The sequence below is a fragment of the Strix uralensis genome, chromosome 2 (assembly GCF_047716275.1).
Source record: "Strix uralensis isolate ZFMK-TIS-50842 chromosome 2, bStrUra1, whole genome shotgun sequence".
Lineage (NCBI taxonomy): Eukaryota > Metazoa > Chordata > Aves > Strigiformes > Strigidae > Strix > Strix uralensis.
This window is the reverse complement of record NC_133973.1, coordinates 121,162,420-121,173,362: the sequence shown is the minus strand read 5'-3', so window position 1 is coordinate 121,173,362 and position 10,943 is coordinate 121,162,420. Positions and strand designations below refer to the sequence as shown.

Genomic DNA, 10,943 nt, shown 5'->3' with positions numbered 1-10,943 from the left:
GGAATATGCAGAAATACGGACCCCAGTATTTAGGGAAATTTGTGGGCTGCACACTGAGACCCCTCCCAGATTCATGAAACATGGGGAAAAACAGACTAACCAGCCAGTCCAGTGGCTGAAGCATGGCTTGCCATGGGGGAAGAGTACTTGGGATTCTTCTATATGTTTTTTTTATTTTCATGTTTGATAAACAAGGAATTTACTTAAAATTAAAGTTTAAATTTTTTTTGTATTGTTTCTTGCACGTGGAAACGGCTGGGGTTTTTTTCACATGCAGAACCTCACTGAACACATCCACAGATATTTCATCACAGATTTCAATAAAATCATGTTGGAAATTGTTGTGCATACTAAAATAAAGATCTTGACAAACTTCACTAAAAATAGAGAAACAGTTATGAAAAAAACAAACAAACACTACACAGAAAAAAAAAAAAAAAACCAAACAGGCAAGTAGCAAACTTGAGACTCCTGTTGCTCAGTAAAGACCTAAATATTCTCTTTGAACGATCATTTGGAAGCTCCACCAGAAATAGGTTCTCAAGTAGACTTTGACGCTTTGATCAAGGACTGACATATAAATCTATCAAGAATTCTTCCATCATATTAGAATTATTGAAGTTGCCCAAAACAGGGAAAATTGCCTTTCCTACTGCATTCTCCTCTATACTGACTTCGTATAGCCTTGAGCAGTACAAGAGCTCATCTTCTGCTCACTCTGCTGAGGCCAGTCTTCCAAGCTCTCTGAAGAGAAGCTGTGGTCGCCACGCAGCTTTTCAGGGGTCTCAGTCAGCGAAGCAACACAGTCAGCATGTTGTCCCTTGCCACCTGCTGTCCTATGCCTCTCCCTACTAAGTTGAAGTCGAGCACTTCCAGGGAGATCCAGCCCCTCTGAGGTCTGGGGGAGTTTTGTCACTGGCCCTGCTGCACCAGGATGTCAGTTTGATGGACCTCTAGGAAGTTAAGAGAAGCCCTCAGTGCTTTGCATGTTTCATTTTTTGTCTGCCCCCAGGACAACAAATCACATCATTGTGTACTTAGCTTTAAGCCCACAGTGCAACACATCAGCAGACAGGTCAGAGTCAGCTGGGGTGACCTGGTGGTCCCTGGAACAGGAGGCTGGGAACAAGGGGGACAGCGACCCCCAAAACAAACAGCCACCTCTGGTCACACCACATGTTTTCCTACATGTGCCCAGAGCTAAACCAAGGATCATATTTGGGCTAGAGCAGAAATTCCCACCTCCCTACTCCTGCATTCTCTGAGGCACTTTGAGGATAACTGGGAGATGGGGGAGGACTGCTGCAGGAGAGGCATTGGCATTCACAGCACAGGTCATACCCACATGGAGCTCTGCTTTCCCTTTATCTTCGAGGCTGCAAATGAATAACCATTTAACCAAATTTGTTATTTAAATAAGGCCAAAAAAGGAACATAATTATTATGAAAACCACTGCACTATGAAACCTGTAACATTTAAATCCAACTGTTGACCTTAAAGAGTTTCAGCTCATTACACTTCCAGGAGGTAAAAAGGGGTGAGCGAGTACTGCAGAGGGCAGCTGTGGTGGCACGTAATTCTACACTGTAATGAACTCCTCGATAAACCTCTGCAATACATTTTGTTAACATCTACCTGCTGTCCTCCCTTGTCATTTTCTCCTTCACCACTTGATTCCTCTCTGAGCATCTGAAGAGACTGCCTGACTTCAAAGACATATTTCATAACATTATCAGGCCTCACAGGATGTCAGAGTTCTTTCAACTCTTCTAATGCCTTTGAAGAGCTGATGTGCTCCTGGGACCAGCCTCTGGCTCACAGCCCCCAGGAATGCCAGCAAAAGCCCCTTTGGTAACAAGTTATGTACTGCATGTTCAACCCACACATCAGCGTTACCCAAGCTGGGGTTCTCCATGCCAGAACCTCCTTCCAGAACCAGGACCAGCTGAGACCCATCACCACTGGGCTGCCAGGGAAAGGGAGAGCAACACTTTCTGCTCTCGATCACAGTGAAACGGATGGGAAACACTGCTGTGACTTAGCTAAAAGCAGTTGGCTGAAAGGAATACCTCGCAGCAGGAATACCAATGATATTCAAGGGCTGATAGCAAAGTCTGACTCTTCTCTCAGACAGGTGAAAGAGGGAAATCTGTCATCTTCATTTATGCAGCAGTCAAGAAATTACGTTAATCAGCCTTGGCAGTCAAGAAATGGTTAATGCCACACCAGACACTGCCTAATGATGCCTCTGCCGGGAAGGAGCGAGAAGCAGCAGAGCTCTGGGTGAGCGACAGGGCTCAAGAAAGAGATCACTTTGTTACATGAAGGCCACATTCGACTGTTCAGGTTTATGTCTACTTGGTGCATTCAAGTCCTATGTCAGAAGAGCACTTAACCCCATGCCCAGTTCAGAGCCAGCAGTTAACTCAGGGGCAGCACCTGTGAGCTCTCCCCAGTCAAAACAAGAGCACACTGAGTAATCGAGCACTACTGCAGACCCGATTCCTAATTTGTCACACAAGGTCAAGACACGGCAACACTTTGGACTGTTTCAAGCAGTGCTTGCGTTTCTTGCCAGCACACTGTATATCCTTATGGAAAATGCACCTACAGGCAAACATAACAGCAGCTGCTGTGTGCTCAGCAGGAATCCAGACACACGGCCATGCAGCAAAAGAGCATAAGAGATGCAGTCCTCCTACTTTCTTCTACATGAATGCAATCCACAGTAATCAGAAATAATAGGCAGTCCAATTTAGTGAATTATTTACTGCACAGACACCCAGCAGAGGCTGTCCCTGCCCGCTGTCACCAGTGACACACGGACGCTGTGTGGCACTGCAGTGGGGAGTCATCCAGGCTAGCTCTGGTCCCACAGCCCACCTGGGAACTGGGTGTGCTGCTGCACCCAAACATGCCAATCTCAGTGCTGAAGCCAGCTCAGGGGCCTGGATGCAAAACTGTGTCATGCAGGGCCCTTCTGAAAACCGGTCCCCAGTGCGAAATGCAACTTTCTGGGAAGTGTCCCAGAGAGGAGAGAGCACTTTGGGGCACCCCTGCAAAACACAGTGCAGTCCTAGTAACTGGTAGACAGGTTTCTCAGCATTATGTAATGCCAAGCAAAAGTAAATCAACCCAGGTCTCACAGCTGATTTGCTTCCCTAAGTTTTCTTAGCTTGTAAACATATTACTCAGTGTTGCCATTTACTCATGGTAACTCTCAGCATAGCACCTTCCTGCATGTCTTCCCAGAGCCACCCTCTGCCCGTGGCATATCAGCTGTGAGCAGAAGCAAGGACAAGCAACTTCCCCTCTAGGCCAAAGGAAGAAGAGGCAAATAGGAAACAGCAAAAACAGGAGCGAAAAGCAGAATAAGAGAACAGGCACCAGCCCTACAAAATATCACACATGTGATTACTGCCCACAGGCTACGCTTTAGTGTATGGAACTCCATACTGACTGCAAGAGCCATGATTAGTCCCTCTCACTCCAACAGTGTGCAGGAGTCCCACTCTGGGCAAGGGCAGGAGGAGGCAGTTGTCTGGAAGTGGGAAATTAAGTTTGCTACGCCATAAATGCTTTAAGATTAGAGGGGTAGCCTGGTCCTGCAATGCAGTCAGGGAATGGATCACACTTCCACCTCTGCCTACGGCATCAACCAGTTTTCTTCACTCTTTGGACTCAGTTTCTGCTTCCCATCTTGGACTTTCTTGCTTAAACCAAGGCTTGGGAGTGTCAACTGCCTTCCCCTGTGTGCCTGCCCACCCAGACCACTGTTCACTTGCTCCTGTGATAGGAGCTGCACAATTGGGCAGCCAGTGTTCTTCACTTTCCAGCACCACATCTGCCCTGACACCAGGGACTGCTTACATCACCAGGTCTGGATCAGCAATGGCCAACAGATGTTATCAAGAAGAAAGGAAGGCTCCTCTCCTGCATAAACTCACCAGCCACCGTAATACCAGAAGAGCCAAACTGCACGCATATGGGAAGTCCAACGCTTCCCAGCTACATGGTATTTAGTGAACGTGTGCAAATCAACTCCTGAACATACCCCAGGAAGGCTCATCTGCCATGGATATACCTCCCCGTGGCCCAGAGAAATCAGCTAGGACAGGGTTGCTGCTATGTGGACAACATGTGCAGTTGAGGAATGAGATCTTCTTCAACAAGGGCTGTCTGGAAGCAGATAGCAAGCAAGGCACACACCAGATGAATTGTGGTGGCAGCAAGCTCCTCTCATTCCCCTCAGATTTTCTCCATTATGTGGAGAAAATGGCAGAGCTAGAAGAAATGGTAACCGGGAGCAGGCTGTCAGCGCAGCAGCCTTTAACCTGCAAGTCTGAGGCTGGCAGGAGTAGGCCAAGGGCACACAGCTCTTCTCCGAGTCCCCACATGATTCAGGATGGGCACCTCAGTTTAGATGCCATTAGTTACAGCAGCAATGACCTGCCTGTACCATAGATCTTGCTACAACTACAGGTGATGAATCCATGAAAAGGGCAATATGAGGGCATAGCCTAGCAGTACTGGTTTCCAGAGGCACCAAGAGCCACTCACCCTGCAAAAGCCAGTCCATTATATTTTAATTCTGGAAATACATTGCAGGTGGCACACTCCTTTGACAGCATAAGAGCTGTGTTAAATAAATTGTGCTAGTCAGTGCAGGCAATGCCAGCAATGGGTGCTGTGAGTCAGCCAGCCCTGCATCAGTTCCCCTCTACTCCAGCTCTTTGTTCTTCTGACGCACAACACATAAAATTTTTTCCACTGCCAACTTTTAGGGGTTGAAACTATCCTGCAGAAAATTTGCACCAATATTGCCTTCACTTTAACGTTTTTCCTGGTTTTTTTCCAGGGGCATCTGAGCTGACACCCCACACCATGAGCCCTGGTGCTACAGGCACAGAGCCCTGCACTCACAGGCAGGCAGGCGTTTAGCAGAGCTGGTCAGGGTGTTCCAGCTGGGCAACCTCACACCTCAGAGGAGCTTTCGAGTAACACTACAATGAAAAGCCAGAGAAATCTGGGGAGCAACAGCATGAATTGTGGGTGCTTGAGGGTCAAGGAAGAGAAAAAGGGTTGTGGTATCTAGTTTCCCAGTTGCCCTGGAGGAAATCGTTATTACCACAACCAGAAGAGTAAATTCCCCACTGAAAGAGATCTGTGACCCCTGACAGACACCAAAACAGGCAGGACCAAACTTCAGGCAACGTTTTGACTCTTCAGCTAAACTGCTTCCCATGCCATTCATTCCCTGACCCACAGTTTTATACAGCAAACAGCTTTACCTTTCCAGCCCAGAGTTCCATTCCAATTAGCTGTGGGCTGCAGAGCGGCCACTAGAGCTTCACCAGCATAAACTGATGTAAGAGAAGGGAGAAACAGTCCCTTTGTCTTTAAAAGCTCAACACTGGCCTTACTTATTTCTGTGGCCAATATTTTCTTACTTAATTCACAAAAGTAAAATAAACACTCTGCAGAGGTAGTATCTGAGTTTGGCCATTATTTTGTTAACATATGCACACAGTGTTAGTTACTGTTAACTCAATAAACAATCTTTATTCTGCTGTTTCAAAAGAGTTAATAGCTGCATCCTGCATTAAAAATACTTTTCGCACTGTAAAAAACAAACAAAACACCACCAATAGTGGAGGAAACACCACAGGCTACAACTTTTCTAGAACCACACACCAATTTCCCTGATCATAGTAACTCTTTTGAACCCTCACACAATCCAGGGATCTGCATGCTGCTTCCAGTTCCCCTTCACAGAACACATGGTAATAGCGGTGGAAAACAGGGCTGAGTTCTTGTGATTCCTTGGAGCCAGCTGGAAACAACACTGTATCAGCGCTCTCCCCTTTCTTTTTAGGGCCACCTTTCAGATGCCAGGGAACCAGCAAATCTTGAGAGTGAAAGGAGGTTCGGTTAGTGTGAACAGGCAGTCTGGAGTCTGCCACTGGCTCTGCATCACAGCCTTTGTCCTTCAAGTCATTAAGGAGTTGGTCAGAACATGCTGAGTCTTTGCTGCTATCAGGCATTTGATCACTAAGTGGTGTCTGGGCCACGCCAGTACTGATTTCCTCCTCTTTGTCTTTACTACCATTCTTCTCCTTAAGGTATTTAGACTTCTGATTTTTGTATTCTTGTTCCATTGCCCAGACATAAATGAGTGCCATTCCACCAGGTCTTAGAAGCCGGGCTAGTTCACGGATAGTAGCCAGTCTCCTCTCCTATAAAGGAAAAGCAGAAGTGTGAAACTAGTACATAAACAAAAAGACAGGAGAATGGAATGGCAGTAATTCCTCCTTACTGTCCCTCCCAAGATACAATAAAAATCAGAGAAATTTTTTTCCACTATGCATTTTCATTCATAATATAGTCCATCGCTATGCACAAGCCAAGACATTTTCTGAAACACAATTCTCACTGAAACACAATTTCTTCACCGAAAGGGTTATCAAGCATTGGAACAGGCTGCCCAGGGAAGTGGTTGAGTCACCATCCCTGGAGGTATTTGAAAGACGTGTAGATGTGGTGCTTAGGGACATGGTTTAGTGGTGGACTTGGCCATGTTAGCTTAATGGTTGGACTCCATGATCTTAAAGGTGTTTTCCAACCTAAATGACTCTGTGATTCTCTTTCCATTTGAAAACAGTGCTGTGCTGAGCAGGATTTCTTGGACATACAGCCCAGCTGGAAATGACACACGCCTCTTCAAGAAGGTTGCTCAATATCTAAAATCCCAGATTCAAATCTACCATACCAGATGATACACACCCAAAATTTGCAGCTGAAGGAGTCAGATTTACAGCTTCAATGTGGGTCCTCTGAGCACCCAAACAAAGAGGCATCAGCCTTCTCCAAAACAGACATCTTCCTACTTTTTTATATTGGGTTTGGAAACATTCGCTGTATTTCTGGTATGGAGACACCAGTGGGCCCCACCTGTGATTATGGCTCTGTGGTCTAGAAGCTTGTTACAATCACACAGTTCCTGCCAGAAGAAGCTTACAGAGCCCAGAGATACAGCAGACTAGTGAGCAGTGTCCCTCTTGTTTGCCGATGGACAATGAAGGCATAGAGAAAAAAAACCCCATGAGATCTACTCCAGATCTGAGCCAGGAAGTAATATCTCTCGACTCCCAAAACAGAGCCCCCTTTTCCAGTGTCATTAATTGCAAGCAGATGAAAACAAAACACAAACACCTAGATCAAAGTGCCCAGAGGAACAGGGGCATCTGACAAGCAGAGAGAGAATGTGAAGTGAAAGAAGCAGCAGCAGCACAACAGCTTAACTCTGCCAACTGCTTACACCAAATGCAAACCTTCAATTTCTCCCCGTTTTGTTCTCCCCTTTTGCTTTCATGAGCCCAAACTAGCAGGTTTTTGTAGTATCAGTAGCTCTGCACAGCAATACAACAGTACAGTGGAGTACAGAGAGGGGTGACTTACGGCTGTTGAGAAATGGTGGATTACAGCAATAGAGATGCAGGCGTCACAAGAACCACTGCGGATTGGTACTGACAGGGCATCACAGACAAAAGCCTGGAAATTTTTTTCTCCACAAATATCCACCAGGTTTTTGCTGCGATCACAGCCAACCTGTAACAGAAAGTGTTTCATTAAGCCTTTCATAACAGGATAATTACAAGACTGGAAAATGATTTTCACTTGATGCTTACAGTAATAGAGTCATCACAGTCTCCTACTGAGGTAACACATTTTAGTTCAAAATAAAAACAAGAGCAAGTGTGAGAAAATAGCCTTAAGTAAGAGGAATATATGGTTCCCATGTACAAAAAGAAAAAAGAAAAAAATCCCGATGCTGACTTAAAACAAAGATGGCAGATTGGATATTAGCTCATTATAGCACCCTCATTTTGAAACAGTTTAAGACAGAACAGGTTTCAACCTAAATTTTCCTCAAAACTGGCTCTTTAGGTTATCTTGAAATCAGCAAAATGAGAGGTGACCTAACCTCAGTATTTTCTCTTCCTTCCAATTGCCATTTGTAACCTGACAACATTTGAAGCAGACAAATACTGAACTCACAAAAGCTGAATCTACAAGTGTAAATGACAATCTGGTGACTTTGGTGGCAGCGCCGAAGTATGTCGCACAGCTTCACTAATCACCCAGGTTTCATCACTTCAGTATAAGTAAGGAAGTGCTCAGGTACAGTCCCCTTCGCCCTCAGTATCACAATCCACAAAAATTTAACACAATTTTCCCAGGTTCTGTACAGTCCAAGTGGAGTGACCTCTAGGAACCATTTCAGGACACTTCATAAAATCTTTCTTTTTTCCCCCCTTTGAGCCTTGCCCAGTTTCTAGGTCAAAGATAGTAAGAAAAAGCATCTAGAAGAGGTTTTTTACGTGCTTGCATAAAAACAATAAATTCAAACTGATCAAGACCCTTCTGCAAGAACAAGTAGAGCAAGGCATGCATCACTCTTTTTCATGTCTGCCATGCACACTGAATACTCAAACCAAAGCCCTGCTACCAAGTTGTATATCAAACTCAGCTTGTATGAGAATATTAAATTTATTTGTTTTCAATGATCAGCAACAAGTAGATAGCAGAGAACAGATTCAGAATCCTAAATAATTACTGCTGACAGTGTTTATTGCATTTGACACAGAAAGAGTATTAAACTATCCTTGATGCAACAAGAATAGCAAACAGCTTGCTCTGGTTAATCAACTCAGCAAAGACAACAGTACTGCTAAAATTAAAAATCTCTTTTGCAATGATTAATCAAAATTTTTTTTTTTTTTGGTCATAACTTCATTTTATCAGTTCAAATCATTTTAGCTTTCAGTCTGCCATCACAGTTTTGAAGAAAACCAGGATTTTGTTCCAGTTATATGTCCTGAAAGCTTCCAGGTGAGCTGCTTTCTAGTCAGGTCCCTGACTTTTGGTCCAAAGTAAATGACACAGTTGTGAAAATGCCAACCTGACAACCCAAGATAATCTTCCACAAAAACAGTACTACGAGTATGTACATATTTTCCTGCCAATTAGCTCTACACAGACCTGAAAAGTTCAATCCTTGCTTTCTTCCTATTTTTTCCTTGGCCTCATCTCTGCATTTATTAAAGCACTGAGTGAATAGTGTTATTTACAAATAAAAAAAGGAAACATTTGTTTACTTGGAAGTAAACATAAATGCCCATCATTTCACACTGGAAGCCAACTGAAATGCCTTTAAATTACTCTCATCATGGAATGGATTTAGCTGACAACCTGCATGTTAGATTCCACACCTCATTACTGGTGCCTTCAACTACTTTTGCAATTAAGACATTAGCATGCAGTATCTAATAAAACTCAAAGGACCAAATTCACTGCTGGCAGAAGGAGGGAGAAGAATACTTGCAAATTCCACTGACAACAAGCTTTCCCAGAAAGAATTGCTTTGGCCCTGCATGTCTATATTAAATTGCTTTGGCCCTGCACGTCTATAGTAAAAACAGGCTGGATAAATGGAACTCAATCCTCCCCTCCCAAAGTGACCTTGAAAGGACTACACGGTATGTTGATGAAATCCAATGAACTGAGAATGAGAACAAAGGCATGACTGCCAGAATGTGAAGTCCTCATTTGCATCTAAATTATATAAAATAATTATGAAGTCAGGCTTACTTGTATTGTCATACTTATTAAAGTGAATGTACATCCAAAGCAGAAAGATTCTGTTTCACAATGAAAATGGAGACCTTGAAATGGATCACTTTGAATGCATAGCTGCTCTAAAATAGGTGTATCAGGCTAAAACTTTATGTGGTTTTAAATGTAAACATTATAATAGGTGCTATGCATATATGCATAAATGCTGAACATAGGGAGTCACCACAGATATGCCTGATGCTGAAGCTAAGCAAATTTAGCATCCTTACTAGAATTCTCTCTGCAGCATATTTTAAAAGAATTATAAATCACCACATTCCTGCATTTTCTATCTTACAAGAAACATGCATTCACTAAAAACTAAGATTCATTAATTTCAGTTGTTTAGAAAACAATAAGCTAGCAAAAAGCAGCTAACTTCAGTGGTGCAATGCCAGCTTACAGCTGGAAAATGAACCTATCTATGATTTTTATGAGTGCAGAAAACATTTACAGCAAGGGGCAGAAACCCCAAACTCAACTCTTCCCAATTCTGCTACTGATTTCTAAATTCTGAAGCACATGGAAGCTTTGATGTGATGAATCTTCATTTACAGAAAACAGTTCAAAAGTTAATTTAGAACAAGTTTATTTTTCTCTCCCTAATTAAACAAGTCAAAACTTTTTAAATCTCAAAATATGACTGGAATGCTTTAATTTTTGCCAGTTCATATCTCTAATTTTGATGCTCAGCACCGGATATTGTCCTTTCTGACATCTCTTCTAGAGAGTGAAGAAAGGTAGACGAATTACTGTTAGTTCAATGTCCAAAACCAACAGAACCTAGTACACCTCTTGGTGAGCCAAGTTGTATACATTTTTAAGGTTCCCTATTTCTTATTATCTGTGAGTCTTCTCAATCATTTCTTATACCTGTTTTCCCAGTTTTCCAAATAAAAGTCCTTGTTCAATCCCCTCATATATCTCAAATAGCATGGCTGACTGTTCAGCTGAATCCACCTCTTAGCAAGTCCACCTCTCAGCAAGTTGCTCTACACCTTTTCCCCAAATGAGGCTGGCTTCTCAGTTTTCTCAGATTTTACTCCAGACAGCCATTCCCACATGCCTGCCTTTTTGGCACATACCACCAAGCTTCTCTTCACTGCTTTCTGTCATGTGGACAATGGCTCACAGGAGTTCCAGCGTGGCCACTAACACCTATGTACTGCGGCTCAGAATCCACTTACATTTTTAAGAGGGATTTCAGGCACTGATTTTCATTGTATCTGGATAAACACTAACTGCACCCAACTTTTGTTTTAAGCCA

The 10,943-nt window shown here is 43.5% G+C and overlaps 1 protein-coding gene across 2 annotated transcripts in view; it reads right to left on the bottom strand.

Annotated features, from left to right (window-relative positions):
- Positions 1–5,537: 5,537 nt before the first annotated feature.
- The window catches only part of ALKBH8 (alkB homolog 8, tRNA methyltransferase), a 49,555-nt gene continuing 44,149 nt past the window's right edge, over positions 5,538–10,943 (bottom strand). For both annotated transcript variants that reach the window (XM_074860150.1, XM_074860151.1), the window contains 2 exons: positions 7,460–7,609; positions 5,538–6,237 (listed from right to left, as the gene is read on the bottom strand). In XM_074860150.1, coding sequence (XP_074716251.1) covers positions 5,671–6,237; positions 7,460–7,609 — 717 coding nt within the window. In that variant the 3' untranslated portion in view covers positions 5,538–5,670. The remainder of the gene's footprint in view (positions 6,238–7,459; positions 7,610–10,943) is intronic.